This window comes from Natator depressus, chromosome 11, assembly GCF_965152275.1.
Source record: "Natator depressus isolate rNatDep1 chromosome 11, rNatDep2.hap1, whole genome shotgun sequence".
NCBI classification, from domain to species: Eukaryota; Metazoa; Chordata; order Testudines; family Cheloniidae; genus Natator; species Natator depressus.
The window spans coordinates 67,263,875-67,291,070 of NC_134244.1; the positions used below are offsets into that span (position 1 = coordinate 67,263,875).

At 44.9% G+C, this 27,196-nt stretch overlaps 1 protein-coding gene across 3 annotated transcripts in view; it reads left to right on the forward strand.

Annotated features, from left to right (window-relative positions):
* VWC2L (von Willebrand factor C domain containing 2 like) overlaps nt 1–27,196 on the forward strand; it is a 122,689-nt gene that overhangs the window by 77,440 nt on the left and 18,053 nt on the right. Inside the window, exon 4 of one of the 3 annotated variants that reach the window (XM_074968108.1) lies at nt 9,495–9,796. The exons of 1 other annotated variant lie outside the window; for it this stretch is intronic. In XM_074968108.1, coding sequence (XP_074824209.1) covers nt 9,495–9,532 — 38 coding nt within the window. In that variant the 3' untranslated portion in view covers nt 9,533–9,796. Of the gene's footprint in view, nt 1–3,683; nt 7,006–9,494; nt 9,797–27,196 lie in introns of those variants that run through there. One more of the 3 variants, XM_074968107.1, reaches the window with a different exon arrangement.

Here is a 27,196-nt window from a genome sequence, read left to right on the forward strand (position 1 = left end):
GCCAGGCAATTGGAGAACAGAGACAAATGCACTAACCTACATAGGCACCGACTCCATGGGTGCTCCGGGGCTGGAGCACCTATGGGGAAAAATTAGTGGGTGCTCCTCACCCACTGGCAGCCAAGCTCCCCCTGCCCCACCTCGCCTCCTTCTCCCCTCTCCCCAGCGCACTGTGTCCCCACTCCTCACCCTCCCTTCCAGCGCTTCCTGCTGCCCCACTGCCTAACAGCTGTTTGGCGGCACTTATGACTTTCTGGGCGGGGGGGAGGAGCGGGGAGGAGACGGAGAAGAGGTGGGGCGGGGCCAGGGATGGCGGGGGGGTCGAGCACCCACCGGGAAGAGAGGAAGTCGGCGCCTATGCTAACCCATAGATTACAAGGAAGTGGTTCCTATTAGTATGAAAGTGGATGGTAGTAAAGTAGCAGATACAGGGCGTATATAATAGCTCCAAATGCTAGCGTGAAAGTCATCAGAGGTGTCTCACTCATACGCTTTTATTGTGACTCTATTAGCGTGGACAGTAGAAGCCGAGACAAAGCTGATCAAAATTTATAGCAGCACTTATGAAAGGGAGGGATGATTTAAATGTGAATAATAGCCAAGAAACACCAATTATTCTGCTTGACAACTATCTAAATTACTTCTGGGTAGTTAAGACCAGAAATGTCAAACTTGTGGCCTGTGGGCTCTGAGAAGTGTACTGTAAAGTCATGGTACTAATAAAGTTAATGAGAGGGGAAAAAAAAGTTTTCTGATGCTGTAAAATGCAAACATCTTTGGTATGGCGCCAGACCACCCCATTCCCAGTCATGCCTGTGACAGGCACGGACCAGTAAGTCCTACCAAGCTACATACTGCATTTCACCTCCTTCCCATTAAATGGCTTGGCCCTTGGATTTAGACTCATCTATAATTTAGAGTGCCCAGATGTCTTGCTTTGCCCATAATAGCTCCAGTTTTCAGGCGAGACTCCTGGGCAAATGTTAAGCTAAACGTGTGAAGTTCACCACTCTCCCTTTGTTTAATGGGAGGCCACAAATGTTATCCCTGCAAATGGATTTGTGGGGGGCCGGGGAGAGAAGAAAGTTTTGAATTGTATTTCTGCCTATGTAGTGAGGTTAAAGCACAGGGCCTAACTGGGAGTCACCTGAAAGGTTATTTTATTGAATTCATATGTATGGAGATATTTCTGTTGTCCATTGTCCATGGAATGGAGGTAACCTTTCAAGTAGATGACTACTGCAGTATATGCAGTGTTTATATGCTTAGGTTTCTTCCGTTTTGGGACAGATTACCAGTTCCAGCAATAGTCCCCATTTTTAAGTCTCGGGAATGTCATGCAAACGGCTAATCTTTCAAAACGCAAGAACCTTGAAGAGCATTTCCAGTGTGTGCTTGGGTCTGTCTGTGTACATGTACGCTTGAAAACTTCCTTTGGTTTCCAAAGGTTTGGCCGAGAAAGGCAAATGGATGGTCCAGCGGATGGGACACTGTTCGCAGAGTCAGGAAGCCTGGGTGTTGGACCTGGCTCTGCCACCGATTTACTGTGTGACCTTGGGCAAGTCATTTGCCCTCCCATCCATCATCTGGCTTGCACCCTTGTTTGGACAGGGCCTGTTTCTTACTAATGTGTGACTAGCACACAGCACAGTGGAGCCCCAATAAAGCAGCTAGGTGCCACTATACTACAAATAATGTCAGTTTGGGAGTCATATTGAATGGGAAACAGCTACTGATGATGACAACTTGAGAACAATGACTATATTAACATTTCCACGTGCACCGAGCCAATGGCATGAAATAAACTTTCAATGGACTCTTAACATTGGTACGGTAGGTAGAATTGAGTGCAGTTTTGAAATTCTGTCCCGTGAGAAATTTGACACTTAAACATTTGATTTTTGTGCTGATACAAGAGATGTAGCTCTCGTGGGAGCTTGAACCACAGAGAATCAGTGCCAGGACTGTAACTCCTGTAAAGCAATGGACCGCAATAAGAAAATGCTGTTTAATATTTTGTTGAATTGATTCAAAAGGAAACACTTTGGGTCATTTCTGATAATGAAATATTCTAATTTGGGTTGAAACTACCCAAAATAAAATATTTCACTTTGGTTTTCCCTGATGGGAAATCAATTTTTGGGGCAAAATCAGTATTTCAGATTAAAAATAATAATTATTTTGCCGAAACTACATTTTCCCATTAGAAAATCACTCCAATGGCCAACACCTAACCAGCTCCACCTGTTAGTTAATGTGAAAAGAGCCTGGAATGCAATTGAGCCTCCCCGTTTCACAGTCACTTATATACACATGTTTACAGATATGCTTTTTTTTTTTTTCTTGAAATGTAGATTTAAAATGCACTACAAGATAGATAGATCAATAAATACACATTGGAAAGAGCTGCTTTCCCTTCAAACAGTGCTAAGCCTAGTTTAGAGCTCTGCTCTACAACTAGCCTGTGGTTCACGTGCTTTGATGTTCAAATATTATTGCAAATTCGCTCCCGGTAGTAGGAAAACAGATGCAAAAAAATGGAACTAGAGCACAGCTGATGATGTTACACTTGGCCATAGTTTTGGGCAATACCAAATACGTGAGACAATCAGATTTCCCAGATCAGTTTGGTTTAGCTAATTTAACCTCTACAATCAGCTCGCCTGGTGATTGGGATAATGCAGCCAACAGTCCTCAAAGAGGCTAAACCTCACATCTCTGGCTTTTCAGAATTGATTTTATTGAGATCTGAAGCTCAGTATTACACTCACACATGCACAATGCTAGTGGGTATGTGGGAGAGAAGCACTGCGTGTACATAACCAGCTGGGCCATGTTTTCTTTGTTGGGCCTTTACGGGCATGAGAAAACAAAAATCCTGCTGACTTCAGAAGCGACTTGGGTTTGAAATTGTCTAATAAAGATTTTTTTTTTTAAAGTCAAGATCAGCAGATTAAAGGAATCCCCTTTATAAAATAAAATCTATAAGCAAGCTTGTTTGGGAGACAAATCAATTATTGATGCTGTGAATTATTCATTGTTATCAGGGAACCAGCTCAGGATCCCCGGGACTGAATTTAAGGAGCTGGAGGGAGTTATCGCAGCCACGTGTGCCGCGGGTATAAATTGGCAGGGCTCCAGTCACTTCACTGGAGCGCTGCCAATTTACACCAGCTGAAGATTTAGTCCCAATGTTTTCCTGCGGCCTTGCAGCCGGGAAGGGGACACTGCATTACCAATCAGCTGCTCAGGGGAAGCCTTTGACCATGACAAAGTATCCAATAACAGGGGAGGGGCGTGAAGGAAGCTAAACATTTGAAGCTTTGTTTTATGCTTGGAAACCAATTCAGCACTCTCCTGCCTGCTACGAAAATGTTATTGAACTGCCCAATGGGCAAAATCCTCGCCCCATTGACGTGAATGAGGGTTTTGCCATGGATTTCAAGGGGGCCAGGATTTCCTGCCTGGTGCTAATGGACTATGGTGATGTTGAACTGCCTGGTGATTTGAAGGGGTAGGGCGGGGTTGTACTTTGGGGTGACTTCATCAGACTCCCTGCTCGTAAATGATTCTCATGTGGTCTCACTCTCAAATCCATCATGCGTCCTGCCCCCCCACCCTCCTCCCATACACACCCAGCCCCAATTTTAATTTATTTATTTATTTTGTATGTGTGTTTCCAGGTCCAAACTGCTTTGCAGGAACCACCATAATTCCGGCTGGCATTGAAGTGAAAGTGGATGAGTGTAACATCTGTCACTGTCACAACGGGGACTGGTGGAAGCCTGCTCAGTGTTCAAAACGCGAATGCCACGGCAAGCAGACTCTGTAGAGGCAAAATCCAGACCAATGACGAGTCTATTAAAAAACAAACGTAACGGCTTCTACACTGCACATGTTAAACCTCCTGCCAGCTGCAATAGGGTCACCAGCAAAACCTTTTAGGGTTAACAAAAGTGAATATTTTGCTAACAGGAAAGTTCTCACACACCGTATACAGAATATATATCCAGTAGCTAGATATCTAATCTGCTTTTGCTTGATGGGGACTCAATAGCTGAGGTTTTGGAAGGGAAAATACCTGCACAGGTTCCTCCACTCATAATGCCTCCACCCTGCCAATTAACTTGTAGCTTTTCTATCACTTCCTACAATGTGAATTGCATTTTCGCTGTTGTGATTTTTTTTTTTTTTTTTTTTTTAGCATCTTCCTAAACTTTTTCACAGCCAGGGTCTTCTGGGTAATAAGATTATGGGTAAAACAAGAATGAACACTTTTTAAATGTCTCATGATGCTAAAAATAGAGATGGGAGGTGGATGGCTGGATAGATGGAATAAATCAAACTGGACTGTAAACTACCGAAAGGTCAGACTAGATGCCTAGATAAAGAGGGATCGGCCATGCGCTAGGAACACTCTGTCTGTGTTACGCTTTCTCCACCGAGTGGGGACAATCAAGTTGAAGAAATCTACACAATAATCACGACCGATACGTTAAAGCTGTCAATCAAATCACTAAATGATGCCGGATAACAGCAGTAGGTGGACACAACTCCCTTGATACCGATGAAGATGATGGGAAAACACAAATCAAAATAATTTGGAAAATGACAAACACTAGATTTGCAGCCGAGGTTGAAACTGTGCCCCATTTGTCACCAGCATGGATCAAGCTCTTTGTTTTGGGCTGTTCGTAATCACTTTGGATACACATACATTCCTGGTGTACCTGTGCTGCCTTACACCAGCGATTAGTTCAGCCCTTTGTGGCTTCTGCTAGCATAAACTGTTGGCCCAATGTGCACAGACCCACTGTGAATATGATCAGCATTGACCCTAGCCCTCTGATTTGGTTTCAACATGCAGCTACGTCTGCATGTACCTTGTCACTGTGCCATCACCACTCTGCATCAAACCCTAGTCTCACTGAAGTCAGTGGCGAATTTCACTTGACCTCAGTGAGACCAAGATTTGGCCACTGTTTCTGTTTCAAGTGCAGATCTGAACACATCTCTGACCAGCCCCCCAGTGAGATTTCTGCAGCTGTTTGCTGGAGATTTTTTGTTATGAATTAAAATATTGGATGTGATAAAAAAAATGTTAAAATCACAAAACTGCCCCAGAGGACCCGCAGAAAGAGTGACAATGGACAACTGGTTGTTCACAGAGCAAGCTAAACCTATGCCCTCACTAACATACATGGTATGAGCTGTTGCCCAGTGTGTTCTCCTGTCCTATGGACAGTGGACAAGATATTGGTTCCTGAGAACACTCTTAATGAGCCCCTCATTTTCTCACCATTCCCCCAGGCCTGTGCCCACATGGCCAAGGAACCCATCTGTAACATCCCCACTCCCAGGAGGTGAGCATGCTCCTTGCACCTCTGACACTCCTAGACCCTAGCAGCCCAAGAGCAAATGATCAAGTTTAAATGAGCTCATCCTGGGACTCTTCCCACTGACTCCAGTGGAAACTGGCCAGGGCTCAGACTGGTGTGATGTGCTACCAGTGAACTAGGCCCGCAAAGGCATATTTCCCTGGATTTACAGCAGCACTTGTCATACAAGGCCAGATTATTAACCTCCTCTCCATGCTGAGTCATACCTTCCTCCTGGTGTAGCTCAGTTGAAGCCAGTGGGCCCAATCACAAAGCAAGGTGCTACTCAGCATGAGACAGAGGATCAGAATGTCTCCCACAGACATTACACGCCTTCCCTCCTAAAAGCAGCTAGTTCCAGCAAGAGCCATTCCTAAAATGAACGTGGTGAGGTGTTGGCCCTCCAACGCCTTGAGTAAACTGGTTTCCTTGCAGTACAAATAGCTTTGCCATCCTGCAGACCACCAAGAGCCCTTTCTGCAGAGCACCGATCTGCACCAAGGTGGGAACTTTACTGTGGCAGCCATTCATAGATAATATACGATCTTGAATCATTCATGAGCATCCCTGTGTGATTTAGTCATGCCCACACAAAGTAGAGGCATTCCAGGCTTTCTGTGCACGGAGAGACATGGTTTCCTTTGCACTAAGGTAGCCTAGTGCCAGCTTTGAAATTCACATTCGTGGGAATAAAAAATAAATGATGTGGCTGGGGTGGAAACACAGAGAAAACCTTTAGTAGAGCCATGACGTATCCATTATTAAGGAGCTACCGTGTCCTTCTTAGGGGAATGGAATGAGAACATGCAACTGGGACACCAGGATGGAATAATTCTGCAGCAAAGGCTAAGCACACCAAGAACTATAGCAAGGACTTACTAGGGCAAAGGGGGCATACACTGAGAAGCCATCTTCAAAAAGCAGCTGCCAGCACTGCTGGAGGAGGGCAGCTCCGTGGCCTTGGTTAGCAGCCAGAGAGAGTCTTTTCCTCACTGCAAGCGAGTTACTTTCCGGCTTTGTAGCCCTGACACCTGTTTGTTTATCTTCCTGAAGACGTGACCCAATACTGTGACAGACCTGCTCAAAGCAGTAATGCCACTTTACAGTTCTGTTGTAACCAGGTCACGGCTTTTGAACCATTTGCTTTTTTATTTATGAATTTTTTGTTAAGACTTTGGGCCCCGAAACTGCTCTTGTTAGAGTCAATGACAAAACTCTTAGGGACGGCTCCTCGGCGGCTTTAAATTGGCACAGTTCCTCCGAAATCAATGGAGCCATGTTGATATAAACCAGCTGAGGCTCTGGCCCACTTCGGCATCAATGGTAGGAGGCTCAGATCCTTTGTTTGCAACCAGCCTGTTGCCACTGTATTCTTATTTCCTCCCCATTTGGGTTTTAGTGGGGCCAGATTCGCAGCTGCCAGAATTCAGCATAGCGCTGTTGACGTCAGCTACGATTTACACCCGCTGAGAATGTGGCCCATGTACACTGCTACTGTTAAATAAGGGACCATCATATTTACTTGTAAGCGGCTAGCGGGCAATGACTAGCCAGTTTCAAAATGCTCTAAACAACAGTGTGCCTGGAAAAAAGAATGGGACAAAAACCCCAAACTTGACTGTAAAAATATGGGGTTCGAGCAACAATATTTGATGTGTAAAAAATATATTATTAAAAATTATTTTGTTAAATATAAAGTGTGTTAACCTGCAAAAAAAAATGTTTTTTGGTGTATTTTACTCTGCCACTCGTCCCCCAAACTACAAGTCAGCTCATCACTCTCCTCCAGTTCCAAATGAAACAGGACAGCACGGGCGCTGGGATCTCCGGCAGGGGGGTTTTGCTTGAGTAAAGACTGTGCAGACGAGACTGCAAGAGCTCACCTGGTGGCTGTAAGTAGCTGAGGAGTGCCTGGATTCTGGCGGAGTAGGTTAAACCACCAGATCCTCAGCTGGTGTAAACTGGCTTAGCTCCACTGATGTGAATGGAGTGACGCTGATTTATACCAGCTGCAGCACTTTGCTGCAGCCTTTTCTTGAACATTCGTTTATTGGTTGCAAGATGGCTCCTGAACTTGTAATTGCTTTCATGCCTTTTCAACTCTAGCCTACACACTTAGGTCCCCAGGTGCGACAAAGTTAGTTCTGGCTCAGTGAATTGAAAGCCCAGTAATTCAAACTATAGGATGGCGAGATACACAAGACACTAGATTTACTCCATAGGTCTTGTACTGTGATAGGAAGCGCTTGACTAGTCCAAAAATGGTAATCGTCCTTGGCACTTCTTTAGCGATTACCAGCCAAGGATCTTGGAGCCCCTTAACAGACATTAATAAAATACTCAGCTCTTAAAAGGCTTTACAAAGGAGGTCAATAGCAAGATCTTTCTTTTATTGATGGGGAAACTGAGGCACAGAGGGGGTCACATGACTGCCCAAGGTCACACTGAAAGGTTATGGTAGTGCTGTGAACACCACCGTCCTGATGCCTGGGCCTTTCCTTTAACCCCACTGCTATCACTCCCCTTGTGGTACCACTTTAAACCTGATGCCATCTAATCAGAATAATAATTTGCTTTCAGTTCACAAAATCAATTTGGTACCTACAGAAGGAGAGGCACATTATTTACCCTAATTAGTAGTTACACTAGTTAATTGCAGATGAATGAATGTAGTTAATGTTTATACAGTGCTTGGAACATGTACAGCACTACACATGCAAAATATTATTAATTAAACTAGACATATCTATATCCCAGCCCATGCTGGTTAATTGTTTCCTAAAGGCCAGACTCTCACACTAGTACTTGCATGGAGTCATCCCTTCTTCCGTGAGTAGTGCTGTTGATTTCAGTGGGACACCTCGCAGAGTAAAGGGCTGCTGGGTGTGAAAAAGGGCTGACGGGACTGACCCTGTCTCTCTTCCCCAGCCAGTTGAGAAGTGGATTGATAAACAATGCGGGGGACTGTTAACTTGGATTTTGGAAAATCATTTGGCAGAGAGATATTAGGAAAAAATGGTGTCGCGCTTTTAAAGGAGGAAATTAACAAGCTGCTTAACTTAGTAGTCAAGCCGTGCTCCTAGGTTATGAAAAAATGGATTTTGCTGCAGGGAGATACAGTGAAGCCCGGCCATGCTTCTGATCACTTCCAAGAGGCAGTCACCCTCAGGGCCTGCCAGTGAGGTTCTCTCCTATATTAGGCTCCTGGCTGAGCTTCTCATAGGTATGTACAAGGTTAAATACCTTTGAGGATGTGGGCCCCTGTGAAAAGCAGGCCTGCGGGTAGGATATTGCTGCTAACACATTGCCCACTCCAGGGGCTGCAGTTGTATCCTCTAGCGCCCGCTCAATAGCCACCCAAACCAAAAGCTGCCCAGCTGCAGCAAGGAAAGGCCACCAATGAACCAGCAAGGAGCTGAGAAAGGCACCGAGAAAGTGCCCAAGGGGAAGTTGTGGGTTTGGGAGGCAGAATAAAGTAAAACAAGGCTGGTGAGGCTGACAGGGAAATAGTGGGGGAGGTAACCCAGGGCCAGGGACAGACAGGGCATGTTAAGCAGCAGAGATAATCTGTGCCAGGAGTGGGAGGGAGTGCTCAGTGGCTGAAGTCATTTCAAAAGAAATAAAATCGTGAGGTAAGCTAATTGAGAGCATGCAGCTCGTAGGCAAGGCAGCTTTATTGTACTATGGTTTACCCACCAACTGACTTGGAAGCAGCGGACAAAGCCAACGTTCACAGCGCTGTTCCGGTTTGGTAGCATGGAAGCAAAGAGCTAGCTTAAAGCCCGGTGCAGCTGATATTGTTATCACAGGTGGCACCTGTTGTTGGTGTTACAGCGAGTCTGCTGAGTTAGCGTTCTTGGTGTGAGAGGTTTCAGAGCGGTAGCCGTGTTAGTAACAGCAAAACCAAAGAGGGGTCCTTGCGGCACCTTAGAGACTAACACATTTATTTGGGCATCAGCTTAGTGTGAGAGCAAGTTTGGCCTCTTGGGAAGGCGTCATGTCTTGCTAGTTTGGGGTTATGCAGGATTTGGGGTACACGGGTAAGAGGAAGGTATGGGAGGAGCAGGAGAGTGTGTGTTATACCTTGGTTCTGATTAGAGTCAATATTTGTGACAGGGTTGCTCCACGGGATCCAGGCATTGTTGTTGGACTGAGGTGCCTGGAAGGCGGGACTGCCTGCATGCTATTTGACCACCCCATTCCAGGACTGGTGGAGAGTGTAAAGAAAGCCAGTTACACCTAGCACGTACCCTGACCCCACATCTCTGAGTTCTCCTCCTGAGGGAAGCTGACCTGCAAGGCCCTGGACATCTGTCACTGCTCAGCAGAGAGGTAACACTGGTTTCTGATGAGGATACTGCGATCAGAAAAACAGATGACAGTATCCTGGGTGAAATTAGGGCTTTTGTTCCACAGAACGGAATTTAAAGGATAACATAATGGACTGGCCAGGGAGAGCCTTTTACATAGGCTGGACTTGAACCGCATTTACACTGTGGCCCCTTTCATGGTGTAAAGGAGCACAAGCGTAAATAAGAACCAGCCCTTCACTTATACATTTCTGAAGTGATTATATCCATGCTAGCTGGGCACTGACATAATAAGGGTCCTAATTCTGTCAGAAGGATGGTATTTGCCATCCATCCCTCATTTTATGTTACTTGTGGGTAATTTTTCCCCTTGTTGGATTATTCCTGTTGTTCTACAGTGCCAGGGTGTTCTTCTGCCATTGTTATTGTGGGAAGGGCTGTGCCAAGAGCTTGTTCCTACATCTAAAGGCTTTGGGCTTGTGCCCATCTGTAGTGGTAGGGAGATCCATGGTCCATGGCCTTTACATACATAAAAATACATGATGCTTTGAGTTGTGGGTTATTTCTTCAGTTTAAAAACAAACAAAAGGCAAATGGTGCAGTCTAAGGAGTAGGTCCTTAGGCCCTCCCATCTCATTTGGGTCTAGCGTGTGTCTTGCACTACAGTCCTTCATAAGCTAGTACGACCTCCCTTTACACACTGGCACGGGAGTAAGCCGATGACATCGGGTCATTTACCCCAACCTGAGATGGAGTAATGAGCAAGGAGTGAGTGGGCAGAACCTTGCCTCTGTCCTTCCAATGCACGGCCCAACACAGCAGAGTCATCCTTGGGCTGTTGTAGTTACTACCGCTATGAGTCCAGGCGCAGGGGAGGAGTTGTCCTGTAGCAGGGTATCTTTGAGTCCTAGTGCAACACCTTTTGCTCAGGGCTGTGTCTAAAGGCACCATCTAGCCCTTTGTGTGCAGAGTTGTGAGTTATTCCTGTTATTCAATGGACATGGGCATTTGCTGAAGCAATATAAATTCTTTGTGTCACACAATCTGCAAAAACGTATGCAAAAACCACATAGACTAAAAATCCTTCTAATGTGTCTTGTGGTTCTGGCTCATCTCACTTAAACGGCATGACTAATAACACAGCTGAATGACTATTTAGCTGACACATCCTTAGGCAGTCATCTGTTATGTTCAGCCCTGCTCGCTGGCATTAACTGGCACCATGGACTGCCACCACTTCACCTTGGCATTGCTTACAAGTTTCTATGAAAAGGGACTGTCAGACAATTGGTTTCTTGCTTGGATCCTCCAAAGCCCAACTATCGCCAACGCTGAGTAAGAAAGATATTGACTTGCTGCTAGGGCTCAACAGCTTTTACCTACCTCCCCTTTCAAAACGTCCTATTTCGGCAGATATGGGAGGCCAAAGGCAGGGTCATGCTCAGTAAACGGGAGCCCTATCTATTATGAACTACAGGTGAACAGAATGACTGCTTGCATTCTCACACTGCAGGTCACAGCCGGTAGCTACGAGGCAGGTTTGCACCAATGTTGTCAAGGTTCCTCCCCCACTCTGAACTCTAGGGTACAGATGTGGGGACCTGCATGAAAAACCTCCTAAGCTTATCTTTACCAGCTTAGGTCAAAACTTCCCCAAGGTACAAAATATTCCACCCTTTTGTCCTTGGATTGGCCGCTACCACCACCAAACAAATACTGGTTACTGGGGAAGAGCTGTTTGGACACGTCTTTCCCCCCAAATTACTTCCCAGAACCTTGCACCCCACTTCCTGGACAAGGTTTGGTAAAAAGCCTCACCAATTTGCCTAGGTGACTACAGACCCAGACCCTTGGATCTTAAGAACAATGAACAATCCTCCCAACACTTGCACCCCCCCTTTCCAGGGAAATGTTGGATAAAAAGCCTCACCAATTTGCATAGGTGACCACAGACCCAAACCCTTGGATCTGAGAACAATGAAAAAGCATTCAGTTTTCTTACAAAAAGACTTTTAATAGAAATAGAAATAAAAAAAAATCCCCCCTGTAAAGTCAGGATGGTAGATACCTTACAGGGTAATTAGATTCAAAACATAGAGAACCCCTCTAGGCAAAAACCTTAAGTTACAAAAAAGATACACAGACAGAAATAGTTATTCTATTCAGCACAATTCTTTTCTCAGCCATTTAAAGAAATCATAATCTAACACGTACCTAGCTAGATTACTTACTAAAAGTTCTAAGGCTTCATTCCTGGTCTATCTCCAGCAAAGACAGAATATAGACAGACCACATATACCCCTTTGTTTCTCTCCCTCCTCCCAGCTTTTGAAAGTATCTTGTCTCCTCATTGGTCATTTTGGTCAGGTGCCAGCGAGGTTACCTTTAGCTTCTTAACCCTTTACAGGTGAGAGGAGATTTCCTCTGGCCAGGAGATATTTTAAAGGGGTTTACCCTTCCCTTTATATTTATGACAAATGTAGAACTCTGTCACATGTGAAGACCCTCACCACCACAATGAGACATTGGCCCAGATCCTCAAAAGGTATTTAGGTGCCTAACTCCCACTGAAATCATGATTTCAGTGGGAGTTAGGCACCTAAATACCTTTACGGATCTGTGCCATTGGTCCTCAGACTTCCTTGTCAGCAAGGGTGATGCAGTCACTGGTGGTCCTTAAGGCTTGGATTCAAAGAGGACCTAAGGGAGTTACATGCTTAATTCCCATGGCAAGCCAGTGGGAACTGTGTGCTTAATTCCCTTACACTCATTCGAAAATCCCAGGCTAAGTGTCTGCGCCCATATGTAGCTGCATAGTGAGGTGGCCATGGGCCTGCCTCTTGCCCACCCCCTTTTGAGTGAACAGGGAGCAGTGCTTGAGCCAGCTCCTGCGTAGGGATACACACTGGGGAGGATCTGGTCACAAGCTGTCCCTAGCTGACTAGCCCCAGAATTCTTCATCCCTAGTCGGTCAGTATTTTGCATAGTATTGTACAGTAATCTATCTGCTGCTCTTTTCTCTGAGCAGTTTCAATACGATAGAAGCACGTCACAAAAGGACACACCTGCAGTCATCTCAGCAAAGTAGAGCGGGACCAGCTCCTGTTAACATCCCTGGCCAGCTAAACATTTGAATAGCCGTGGAAAAGGAACGCATTCCAGTATCTTCAGAGTAGGCGGTGCAGCCTAATGGATAGGCGAGCCATAATGCCTGGGTTCTGGGCCCAACGCTGCTAATGAACTACTGAGACAAGGTGAGTGGACCAACTTCTGTTGGAGAGCGAGAGACAAGCTTTATTACCACACCCACCTTGTCGCTCTGCTATCCTGGGTCCGACCTGGCTACAACAACATTGCATAATGACCTACTGAGTCACCTTGGGCAAGTCACTGTGGCATGCCTCCGTGTTCCCACCCGTCCATTGTCTGGCTCAGCTGCCTAGGCCCCAGTTCAGGAACACACTTGAGCACATGATTGAAATTAAGCACATGTTTAAAGTACAGTCTTGAGTAGGGATGCTGTCCTGAATGGGGGCCTAGACTGCAAGCTCTTTAGGGCAGGGACTGTATCTCAGTATGTGTTTGTACAGCACCTTGATCTGGGTCCTGATCTGGGTTAGATGCTAGTGTAATACAAATAGGGGGAGATTTTCAGAAGCACCTAAGGGTTTTAGGAGCACAAGCCCCATTGACTTCTCCCCCATAATAAATGCTAATAATAATGTAGTGCACAGTGAGTTTTATTAACAATTTTCCAGGACAGGAAGCATTAAACTGAGACTTTTACCTTCTAGTGAGCTGTCTAGTCTCTCCATTTGTATATTTCCAAAGATAAGCACACACATCTCAACGTATTTATTTATTTTAATATTTTGTGGTTCTCTTCCCCTTTTAATTAATCACAGCACTGGGCCAGGCAGACCCATTAACTGCTCTTCGGCCTTTCAGAGATACAGTTGCAGACGCAATTTAATTTCTTGACCCATGATCGATAGCAATTAATAGCATCTCTTTAATCTTGTTGAAAGATTCGTGTGGGGCTTCCGGGATCTGCCATCTCAAGCGCAAGGTGTCTGATACATACATTATTAGATCCAGGAACACAGCCTGTACTATCAGCCTGTCCTTTCTCCTCCTCTAAAGCTGACACTCATGGCTCCATTTCGTAATGCCTGGTTTTCAGTGAGGGCTCTGCACCTGCAATTGTGCTCAGAGGATGCGAAGGTAAATCCTTGCTATGAGCTGTGTATGTCCATAAACCCAAGGCAGAGAGGTATCTCTAATGTGAACGCAGGGACGTTCCGGTGGAGAGGTCTAGGGAGCTGGACAGGCGTGCATTTAGGAGCTGGCATAGTCAGCAGATGCTGCTCAGATCAATCTAGCAGCTATGGAGTGGCTGGGTTGTAACCCTGTGATCCAGCACGCCCAAGGGGCAATGCAGGAACTCGAGTGTCACTCTCAGAATCACCGTCTGGTCTCTGCTTCCCCCTTGCTCCAGAGGGGCCGCACTTGCCTGCCCTCTTATTGGCACAGATTACTGCCCTTTCTGAACGGGCTCCAGTGTGCAGGCTAATGGAGCCAGAGCTCTGCCTACCCCTCACCCACTTGTGCCAAGCCCGCCTCTCGGCCCTGTGGTTCCAGGGCTGTGACCAGCCCCAAGCAGTGGGGCCAGGGGGTTCAGACATCTCCCTCCCCTGCATGGCAGAGCACCCAGGCTCATGGATAAAAGATGGCAGACAGCCAGGTTCAGAACAGGCAGCAGGGGATCAGCTCCTCTTTGTGCCAGTTATAGCGTCGGCCTCATAACTGCCCTGAGAGCAGTGCAGGGGTTAAGGGGATAGAGGGGAAACACCAGGGGAACTGAGGGGATGGAGCGAGCGCTGAGGGGATGAAGGGGAAGCTTGGGGGCGTTGAGGGGACACAGGGGGAGTGCAGAGGGGAGAGAGGTAGGAAGGAGCTGAGTGGATAGAGAAGGGAGCACAGGGTGAGCTGAGGGGATAGAGGGAAGTTGGGGGGAGTTGATGGAGAGCATAGGACATTGCTTGGGAAAATGAAAAGAGAGACGAAGGTGGTAAAAATGGAGCGGAGGACAGAGATAGGAGAGATTAGCAAATGGAGTTGGGGTGAGTGAGACAGAGAGAGAGAGAGACTGAGGCAGAGTGTGGGAGGGTGTGTGGGAGACAAGTAGGATTTTTACAGAAAAAAATGATTTTTTCATAAGGTTGATAAGTAGAGAAAATGAGTCTGAGGGAAAACATGACCACCGAGAAATTGCAGCAAAGTCACACAGGGACCTAGGTGACAGAAAGAGAGAAGAGGAAACTCCACAGGGAGCTGGTAAGTTATTGCTTTTTAAATTTAAATACAGTTTGCTTTATTCAAACTTTTCAAGCTGTAACGGGCTCCGGTTTCCTGTCCCCGTACTGGTGTGAGCATACATCTTCTCTCGCCTCTTTAATGAGAGTACCTCACATCTCCTTCAGTCCCAGGAGCTTTGCCTCACAGTATTGTCTGTTTTCAGAGCCTTATTAATATGTGGTTATCTAGAATTTGAGATTATTTTCCCCACACTCCTGTGGAAATCGATCTCTGCTTTGTATCACCTGCAAAGCATGATGAGGCATATTTCATCCTTGTGGTAACAGCATTAGAGAGGCACTTATTGAAACAGACTAAGACTGGAACAAATTGGAGTTGCAACTCCCTTCATCCGTCCCTCAGCCACCACCAACCGCGGTCAGCACCCAGACTGCTGATTATCAATGCCCCTGAGTCAGCAGCGTGTAATTGCTTCAATGGCACATAATGACTTGAGTTCCATTTTACTTGACCTTCTTGAGGATCGAGCTGTCAGCCCAATCAGCAGGGAGGCCAGAGCCACTGCAGTGAAAGCTATTCAGCTGTGCGTCTGAAAAACATAATAAAGCAACATACATGGGCACAAAGAGCAAAGTCTCACTATGACTGTACCGTCCATCTACCAGATAGCATGAAAGACTCTCATTCCGTTTACTGCTTGTTAAAGGGAAAAGACAAAAATACATACAATCAAGGAGAGACCAGGTGGGGGGAGGTAATATCTTTGATTGGACCAACTTCTGTTGGTGAGAGAGAGAGACAAGCTTTTGAGCTCACCAACAGAAGGTGGTCCAATCAAAAATATTACTTCACCCACCTTGTCTGTCTAATATCCTGAGACCGACGTGGCTACAATAATCCTACATACTACAGTCATATTCAGTTAAACCAGTCCTGCCCTTGCAATGCACTGAAGGCTAGCGAACACCCCTCCCCAATAAAAAACAACCAAGGAGATACCGTATATGACCATTCTGATGGCATGACGCTAAGTGCTGATAATTTCTTGTTTAAAAGCTACAGCATATTCATCCATTTATCAGATTAGATAGATAGGTAGGTAGGTAGATAGATAAAAACCCTAAAAGAGTCTAGGCTGGGCCAAGGAAAACCCTGAGGGTAGGTGTTCAGTGCGTGCCAAAAATCAGGCTCCATTAAAGGCATCCAAAAATTGCGGCACCAAAAAAAAAAGTGCAGTTCGTGCCCTGTCTGCCACCACTGCTTATCAGTGTCCTGTAGATAGCGGTGAGTGGCACAGTAGTTGCTGGAGTCAGCGTATACTCACTCTTGCCATCTCTGCCTGCTCCCCAGTGGATTCCTGAGGTGTTAATAACACGTGGTGGCCCGCAGTTCATGAGAGGCTCATTTTGGCGCTGCTCTTTCATAGGTCAGTTCATCCACAGCCTGCCGATCCCTGCCTATGCACCGTCAGATGGGTTAGCAGACAAGACAGAACCAATATCACACGTCAATCAAGGGGAAAGTGTGGAGGGTCCCAATTTGTGGTGCGCATGCCACTGGTCGGACATGAGCTAGTTGGAAGTGGGACACTAAAAACTCTTTATAAAAAAAAACCCCACACTCCCTCCAGTTGTCACACACACACACACTGCAGGACACTAGAAAAGGCCCACGAACCACAAGGCATTCTCCCGATTGCTTTCAGCCGTAACAGCTGCTGACCATGCTGGCAGAGCGGTTTTACTTCATGGTGTGTTCTGCACAGTGGCTGTACAGACAGATGTTGTACGCTCCTTGGGCATGCAGCTGGGTGGCTTTCTGCTAGGCCCTGCCTTACTCAGTTCAAGCTACTGAGGTGAATGGGCAAAACACCCCCAGCTCTCCTCTCATCCAGAACAGGGCTGGTTCAGAGTACTTGTAAAACCTGCAGCCACATGGAGCCCTGAGTTCAGAGAGTCATAGAATCATAGAATATCAGGGTTGGAAGGGACCTCAGGAGGTCATCTAGTCCAACCCCCTGCTCAAAGCAGTACCAACACCAACTAAATCATCCCAGCCAGGGCTTTGTCAAGCCTGACCTTAAAAACTTCTGAGGAAGGAGATTCCACCACCTCCCTAGGAAACGCATTCCAGTGTTTCACCACCCTCCTCATGAAAAAGTTTTTCCTAATATCCAACCTAAACCTCCCGCACTGCAGCTTGAGACCATTACTCCTTGTTCTGTCATCTGCTACCACTGAGAACAGTCTAGATCCATCCTCTTTGGAACCCCCTTTCAGGTAGTGGAAAGCAGCTATCAAATCCCCCCTCATTCTTTTCTTCCGCAGACTAAACAATCCCAGTTCCCTCAGCCTCTCCTCATAAGTCATGTGTTCCAGACCCCTAATCATTTTTGTTGCCCCCCGCTGGACGTTTTCCAATTTGTCCACATCCTTCTTGTAGTGTGGGGCCCAAAACTGGACACAGTACTCCAGATGAGGCCTCACCAAGGTCGAAGAGAGGGGAACGATCACGTCCCTCGATCTGCTGGCCATGCCCCTACTTATACAGCCCAAAATGCCATTGGCCTTCTTGGCAACAACGGCACACTCATATCCAGCTTCTGAGTCCCCACACAGGAAGCTGCTGCGGGGGGTGCATGGGGAAGAATGCCCTCCCGTCGCTGCAAGAAAGTTGAGGGGTGGTGATGGTCGCTCACGTGCATAAAAAGCTTGGGCTAAGGAGGGTGACGTGATTTTTCAGCTGGTGGATGCAATTTGAGCCTCCTCCGAGCAGAGGGTGTGGTTCACCCGGCGCTGCAGACAGCCCTACTTGGGAGGGAGCCCGAGCTTCTGAGGCGTAACATGCTGCCTGACACCCCGCCAAGTCTTTCCCACCTCCACCCTTCTCTAAGCCCCCTGCCCTGAAATACATGCACATCCCCTACCAGAGACCCCTGCCTTTTACATATACACACCCCCTCCACCAGAACCGCCCCCGGCCCTCTCACACACGTGTTCCCTTCTCATTAACTCCACATTTTGTTTTCCCCAAGAGCTGCTCAAAACGCTTCATATTTTCCTTGATTGAAATTTGATAAAAGGGAAGCCAAGTGAACTGTGGCTCATCAGTGTTCAACAAAGAGCCAGCTCAGAATGAGCAGGAGCTGCGCACTTCCGTTAGACACGTTTAAAAGCGGCGGAATGTAGTTCATCGACACGCACCCAAATGTGTCAATGTCATTGTGTGACATATTGAATTGTTCCTGGTAATTTGTGTATCACAAAAGCCAAGTAATAATAATGGCTGCTTCACTGTGTTTCTTTTTGATGAACTGTCTAAATACCTGAGCGATTTTATGTTATAATGGAACACTTTAGCCTTCCTGAGGCATTTATTTACTATTAGTAGCTGAAAGCCCATGCTATCGCATGTGTCCAGCAGTTGGGCCAAGTGACCACCATCTGGGCACTCTCCCTCATACAACCAATGAAATTGTTGTATGCAAATTCCCTGTAGGCTATGGGTGCTGATTGGTTGAGTTCTCGCTGCTATCGCAAAGGTCTGGCATCGATATATGCCTTGCTGTAGCTTTACGTGGCACAGGTGTAGTTCGTAAAGTCAAATGGCTGAGAACTTTAAAAATTGGAAGATAACAGATTGTGAATCCCAGTTATGATTGAACCCAGTCATAAACAAAAAGAGCTCTGAACCATATATGTAGCTGTTTCCATCGCTTCACGACGACTCAACGGATAGTTATGTTATCCTATGGAGGCCTAAAAATAAATGTGCATAAAAGAAAAAATTTGCATATTTCTAACATCAATTCTTTAAAGAAAGTGGTATGCGAACCAATACAATTTGGGACCTTCTATGCAGTGATTAGAATATTGCCACGCATCTCATGGTGCTTTATTAGGCTCACTAGTCTACAGACTTATGGGTGGATAGAAAACAAAAATTAGTGTCATGCTGTGACAAGCATCTGGACCCAAAGTCCTGAAAAAATTACAAAAGACTCTACAGAGTAGGAAAGTAGAACAGGAAAAATATTGTGAGTGCCAAACTTATACCTTCAATGCACATATGAGAGACTTCGATTTCAAGCAAAAAAGGGTAGCAACATACATGGTTGTGATGATAGCAGCTATGCTGGCTGCACGAAGGTCATATGTAGGTTTGGACAGATTAGATTTTTACTGGCAAATGTCAGTAAACATCACTTTCCCCGTACACACACAAACCGATGAAAAAATATTTCCATCACTAATGATCAAAATTCACAGCTAAGCAAAGTAAGAAAACTGCTTGAGAACTTATGAGAGTTTGATTTATGGCTATTTTCTTTGTATATTTTGGCATGTGATGTTGACAATTTCTGTTTTGATGGTTATAAAACTTTAACTTTTGGAATCGCAGTGTCTCCTGTCATGAAATAATTCTTGCCTGATACCCCACAGCTGTGAACATTTAAATCACTACAAATTGACATCGTGGCCATAATATTGCACAAACATGAACATTTAAATTGGTAAAAATAAAAAAGGCCTAAAAAAAAAAAGCTATTCTCCATCAAAATTATAAAAAAAATTGAATTCTGCCCAACGTAGTCATATGACATTATCACTCCTGAGGAACTGCAAACATCTAAACAAAACGAAAGAGGGCATTGGCTGCCTGTTTCTTGAGGACACAAACAGTGCTGCTGACAATGCTTGTGGGCTGACTGAAGTAACGCGTGCCCAGCCAGTGACTGACAATGATAAACACCACGGAGCTGTAAATACAGGGTCCAGATAATGGAACCACTTCAGACCAGGCTACTGCAGATGTGACTGGTTTACAAAAACTGATCTGCCTGTGACCATGACGCTGGCCAGGGTCAGCGATAGTTACTGACAAATGGTCAACAAAAATCCCTATAAAGAACATGTACGATATAACGCTTAAATAGTTTGAATAAAAAAGTTGCAAAGCTTCACCTAAGAGATACTAGGCTATAACATTAAAGCAGTATGCTAGAACTGGGTTATATTAATACTCACCAGTGTGATGTTCACGTTAAGAACATAGGAAATTCCAGGCTGCATGTCCTACTGTAGTCATCACTAGTTGATTCAGAAGGTGCAAGACAAGGTAGGTATATGATCATTTGAACACTAGGAAGTTTCTTCCTAAACCTTATTGATTAGAGGTTTATAGCCTTTCCAAAGCAAAATACTAATCGTGTTTTTAAGAGTGGGCCATTAATTAATTAATAATTAATGACTTGGTCTTAATAACATGTTATTATTACCATGGAGATGGCTTGATGGAGTCAAACATCATCTGCTCGCTTCATAAGCACAATCCTGCTGGAGTCCCTGGATGTCAACTCTGTTCCTGTATTTCCACTGCATTATTTTTTACCACTGAAGCTTTCTGAGACAAAGAACTTCCCAGGAGAATTTCTCATCAGTCGCACACAAAAAAAAAAGATCTGAAATGGAGTCAGCACAGAGTCGTAGCAGGCTAATAGAATAGTTTCTGTCTTGTCTGCCCCCATAGATGGATACATGTATTTTGAAGGAGGGGGGAGGGACCAATATAAATATGGGAGCAACAAATAATTCTCTCACATATGTGGTGAGATGCTCGTTTTTCAGTCCATTAAGTTCAATTTAACGTATATAGCACATGTTCAGAATCAATGGGATTGTGATGGTGTCATATTTAATTTTACTTAGATGAAATTCAACATGCTCCTTGCTAGTGCTGGTATTTATGTAGCAAAGACAACAGGCCCCACAGGAAGCATGAGGCCAAGGTTAAAGCACTTCTAAGTCAAGATGCTATAATACCCAAAGATCCAATTTCCCATTGTATTGCATCTTCTGGTGTTTTATTGGCATGAGAGGAATTTGAGAGCAAAAAGGGTGCACTGGGACCTATTTCAGTTACAGGTGTATAATGCTTGTCTTTAAATTTCCCCTAACTTCCACTGGATTCAAGGTTACTGTGCTGGACTATTAAAGACCTGTAGACATTTGCTAATTTTATAGCTAGCCAGATAATGCAGTGCATGATTGATTTCCTTCCCTCCCCTTTTCCTTTACAAACACTGAAAAAGAAACACGTTTACCATCAGGGTGTGAAAACCCACAGAGTATCTCAGACCCCACAGCATCACTAATCCATCCTGAAACAAGCTGCTTGTACTGGTAATGATGACAACAATATATTGAAGGAGGGCTGGATGCCTTGATAAGAAGGTAACAACATTTACAAATGGGTTTTATATCCAGTGTTCGGCCAGCATCGTTCACAAGGAAAATGGTAGTCTCTGATTCCGACAAAAATGTCATTAGTGTCGCACCATCTTAGCTATAAACCAAGGTTTTGCAAAGTGGAAAGGGAAGGAGCTCAGCATCACCTTAATGGGACTGTAGGTGGAATGGCCACTCGTGGATGATGGGGGAGTTCATAGAGACCATTACAGAGGGCATAATGTGGGTCAACCAGGGACAAGTCAAGGTAACCAGGTTGATATGGAACCCAAACTTTCCACCACACACAAGTCAAGCAGACAGCTGTGACCAGTGCTTCAACCTACAGGCTAGAGTAGAGGCTGTAGGCGGAGGGGTGGCAAAAAAGGGTGTATGCTCAGAACTTTCTGAACATCAGGCCTCTTTATGGCATCTTACGTTGGACACCCCAAAATGGAGGCACCCAAAGTCCCTAGTTGCTTTTGAAAAATCTTGGCTTTAACTATTGGCTTGAGTTTTGACAGCTCTTCTTGCTAGAGCAACAGGAAGTCTCTCATACTAGGTTTCCCCCACAGACATAGGAAAGGGCTCAAACAAGTTGAGACAAGTGAACATTAAGGTGGCTTACTGGGAAATAGATACTGTCTGAGGTTAGTAGATGTAGTCTCCTAACATGAGCCACACTGAGCAAGCCAAATTGGGCCATTGTAAAATGGCTGAGCTGCAGAGCTGGCGAAGCATTGGGACAGGCACACGACCACTCGCCTGTGTCCCGTTGGGTTGCTCCTGAGGCGAGGCAGTACTTCGGGGCAACATGTTACACTTGAGTGAGTGTGGTGGCAATGGCACCTGCTGAGCGCTCACTGGCTGGACCTGCCAGAGTTGAGCAACTCTGGGAACCAGGCCCAGAGTGTCACAAACTGAGCTCCCAACCACTGAGCCATCCCACGGCAGTAGCCACTATTGAAAATGTGACCCTTTATGTCCCGGTGATGATCAAACGCATGTGCCCATTGCTGAGAGTCACCCAGATTATGTGCCCAGTGCTGATTATGTGCAGATTAGGTGCATCAGATTATGTGCCCAATGCTGAGAGTCACCCAGCCTGTTCTAGGTTGTTTTGTAAATGTGCACTATGCATCCCATGGTGGGGTAGTATTTCCTTGCACAGCTATTGCAGGGCCAGAGACTGAAAGCCAATGGGACTTAGGATCCTAAGTGCCTATCACTTTTGAAAATGTCACTTACCCATCTAAGTCACTAGAACTCAAAGGATCAAAGGGAACTAGGTGTCTAAATACCTTTGAAAAGCTAGGCCATACTGACTTCAGCACCGATCCTGCAAGCTCTGGGGCTGGAATCCTGTGAGGTGCTGGGCATTCTGGCCCAATCCAGCAAAGCACCTACTTAACTTTAAATGCATGAGTAATCCCATTTAAGCTAATGGGGCTACTTGCATGCTTAAAGCTGGTCACAAACTTCAGTGCTTCACTGGAACAGGCCCGAACATTCAGCATTCAGGATTTAGCTCGTGCTTAATTTTATACATTGCAATGGGATGACTGACACTATAAAAGTTAAACAGGTGCTTATTGTCAGTCTATTTAGTACACATTGGTTCCTTGCCCGCTAGAACAAACAAATATGATTTGTATCTCCTTATACAAGAGAAAATTATTGAATGCATTGCTGGAGGTGTAGAGAACACATTCCTTTGTGAACTCAATTCTTTCACCTGGAATTAAATGTGTAAGAGTTTCACGGCATGCATAGTCTTGGCACCAATTATTACACAACAGGCATTTATCAGGGTCAGATTAGCCGTTTTCGTTATTTGATACATTTTCTGTTGTGTAACAGGATTTATCGGAATTGAGGTGTGCAGCAGTTTCGTTCGTTACAGGTTTTATTACTCACCTGTTCATTTAAGCAGGTTTCACCGTGTAACTGGGGCTCTTTAGTACTCTGTGTCACGTTTTTCGAGCTGGAATAAAAAAGGGCATTGGACTATAATACATCGGCACAGCTTTTCCATCTCTATGAGGCCCAAGGACATCAAAAGGAGGAAATTACTTTCACTCTCGAGCCAATGCATACAGTGGGATCAATGGTCAGCAATTCTGGGGCTCTGCTGTAGCAGACGCTGGAGCTGTCACAGCCTTTCTCTTATCATTAAAAGCTGTTAAAGGCTCTGTTATGAAGAATCTAACACTTGGGAGCTTGGTTCAGGGAGAGAAAAGAAATTGAGCATTTTAGAAAACAAGAAAGTATTAAAATGTTTTTTCATATGGCTACAGGGCCTGGGGAACAGACATACGGCATGAAAGTTAATGAGGCACACAGTTACCTCAGATGAAATCATATTTTTAGTGCCAGATCTGGCATTGATTTCAATGGGGGCAAGCTTGGACTCTTAAACTCAATACAAGCAATGCTAAGAATCTTCACATGAAGAACCTGTGTCTACAGGTCATATGTTAATATCCCATTGTCTACAATTGAATTACTTACAAGCAGAAATGTTACAGTATCCCAATGCTTAATTTCTTACATACATTGGTGATAAATAACATAGGTCAAGCTGAGACACAAACCTCAAAAAAACATGTGTCCTGATCAAAATGCTAGGGTGCGGATGTAAACCTAGGGATTTTCTGTAGACTATTGTTATTCCGGTACACCACGTATATCAAAATGATTAGGGCTGAAAATTCAATATTGGTATGATAGATCACGTCAAAATATGGACTGAGGTTATTATTAAATTAGTATGTGGCCTCTGAAAATTCCCAAAGAGCAGCAGCTGGTATAAAAAATCACATTACTATTGATGCACCATATTATGGTTTGGATTATTATTATTTTTATTAACAGATTTTTCATCCTTCCTCTGCTATGGAAAGCCCATGAGATAAGGTGGATACATAATAGCAAAACAAGAGCTTTATTATCTGGGCTAATGCAGATCATTTAGAAGAACACGAGGCATTAATAAAGTTCAAGGATTAGCCATTTGCAGGGAATTGTGTTTCATATAACTGATAGGAAAAGCTCACTTTGGGGAGGAAAATGCAGTGTTACACAAAAGTGATTTGCAAGCAAAATGGTCCGGCCATATATTATAAAACTAATAAAAGTAACAAATATGCAACCATGTAATACAGGTTTTTTTTTACAATCTTGGTCACAAATCACTTGTGCTTCATTTCTCATGGTTCATATATTATAAACCATCTCACAACAACATTATATCTTTATATTAGTTGTTTTTTTTTTTTGTGGCAGGTAGTTTATTCAGATTGTTTACTTTCTACAAATAAGAAGTTATATATTTTCCCTTCTCTGCAGTCTTTTTGATTAACAAATCACAGACACTTCACTTTTTAACCGCTAAAAAGTCATTTTTTTAAAATCCCCGGATCTCAAAGCATTTTACAAATGTGGACAACTGTTTTTATTCCATTTTATAGATGGGGATACTGAGGAACAAAATGCCAGATTTTTCAAGTGCTGAGCATGCACAATTTGGGGCCAGTGTTTCCAAAGAGCACAGTGTCCAACAGGGAGACATGACCAGATTTTCAAAAGCGCTGAACACCTTTTCTGAAAATCTGACGACTGATTTGGGCACCAAAATAGGAGCTGAGTTCTTTTGAAAATCTGGCTGAGCGAGGCTAACTAATTTGCCAAAGATCACAACGGCACATTTGTAGCAGAGCTGGAGTATATCACATCTTCTGACTCATCATCTGGTGGAATAGAATACGGTTGCTTCTTTCGTTCAAAGAGTATGAGCAACAAGGCGAACCACTCTGAGAGCAGTGCCTTTTAGGAGCAATTCTCTTTGATACATCCTAGTCATCCTTGCTCTTCCTCCCCCAGCCCCGAGGAAAGACTGTGATTCAGTATAAGATCAGAGCAGCAGGAAACAGGACTCCTGGGTTCCATTCCAAGTTCCGATACTAACTGATACCGTGTGATCATGGGCAAGGTATAGTAACCTCTCTGCTGCAGTCAACGAGCCACCTTACCAAACTTACAGAGCTTAGTTAATGTTTGTAAGATCCTTGGCTGAGAAGAGGTCAAAGAAGTGCATAGTATTATGATGCCTATTGCGTGTACTCAGGTGAGCTATGGAATGTACTGTGAAGGTTGGATTCGAACAGTTAAGAGACTCGTTTTGGGGTATTTGGGGGGGAAGGGGAGAACAGGGTGTTGACATCTAAGATTCCCCCATTTGCCTTGTTTACTTAACTTCATGGGCCGTCAAAGGCCCCATTTCCCAGCAACCTTCAGTTGAGCCATCGGACCGTCTCAGTTTGAACGAGGGATTCATGACTGTTGCTGCCTTCAGAGCACTTCTAGTTCCTGCTGACTTTTAGGGAACAAAGGACTTAGCAAATGTCCCGCTCCCCACCCCCCATTGCTACTACTAGACTCCTGAGCCAGAAGTAGGAGCCTGGCTTTGATTCACATCATGTCCGGGATTTCAATACTGTCTCTGTTCACAACCACCAGCAAATTGTACAAGGAAAGTTACCCTGATCTTATTTCCAGTCACTTTGTGGGCAGCTCTAGAGCAGCCAAGGCTGGGGGCACAGAAAGGAAAAGATCAGGCTGGAAAATACTGTCCTCACCTGCAAACACTGTGGAGGAAAAGTTTCAGAAGACAAGAGGCCATCCCTTCCTCGCCTTCTCCTCATCACGAGATGGGGAGAGGAGTGAGCTGGAATAGCTAAGCCCTCTTCAGGGTGGGAGGGAAGGGTTGGGCTGCGAGAAACCTCTAATTCTTCTCTCTGATACAAGAATCTAACCCTGGTTGTCAGGGGTGAAGCCATCTTCCTTAGGAGAAGGCAGCTTACATGAGAGCTGTTTTGGGCTGGGGGGTATCATGGACAGGGAAAGCCCCCACGAAATGTCCCTGCTGTCTCCCACAGAGAGAGGAGTAGACGGTAGGCAGACGACATCTGCACACCATGCAAAAGCATACACACTGTGTAAATACTCTTTTCCTCCTCCTTGGGTGCAAGTACATATACTAGGGTGAATATTCCAAGGGAAATATTACTACTTCATATTTATATAGCACTTTTCTGGCCCATCCTTGTACCCTGGTACCCACTGAAACCAACAGAAGCTTTGAGTGCTCAGCACGTTGGAAAATCAAGTGTAGCTGGACATCTAAAAAGGAAGACTCCCAAAACCAAAGGACCCTTTGATAAAAACCTAAGTGACTTAGCCAAAGTCACACAGGAACTCTGTGAAGTAGCCAAGACCCACTCAGAGGCCCTCATGTCTAGTTCTGGTCTCTAACAACTAGACTGTGCCACCTTCTAGTATGCATGCATGAGAACAACAGAGAAAACATAGGAACGCAAAGGAGATCTGCTTATTCAGGCCAGAAAGGGCTATAGACACCTGCTCACAAAACATCCCCTCGAGCAAAGCCCGGCAGCCACATCCCGCCCCAGGTGGGTCATTTTTTAAATGAAATGTCACTACAATAACAGACATTAAATGTTCCCTTAAGGCATTCTGCTCAACATTTATAATCACTTAATAAACACAAGAAAAATTGCACGGTACAGCCCTACATAACCTATGTGCAATGATCCTCGGTGACAACGTGTAAGTGACCAAATCCCTTTTCAGATATAATGATATTTTGCTCTAGTAGGCCAGTGATATATTTCACATGGCAAAAAAAGAAAAAAAGCACTCATGCATAAAATTAATACAGTAAGCGCCGAAGACATAAAGCTTTCACACAGTGATTTATTTGGAAGGGAGAATGACTAACTTGTAATTCAAGTTCTCCCAGTGCCTTAGCCTCTGTAGATTCTTGGGGCACCTATGTTTTGTGTGCCAGACTTGGGAGGTTTCTGAAGTGTATGAAATATCAAGCAACTAGTTATGGAGCCCACTTGGGTCATGTGCATCAAAGACAGAGATGTCAACAGTG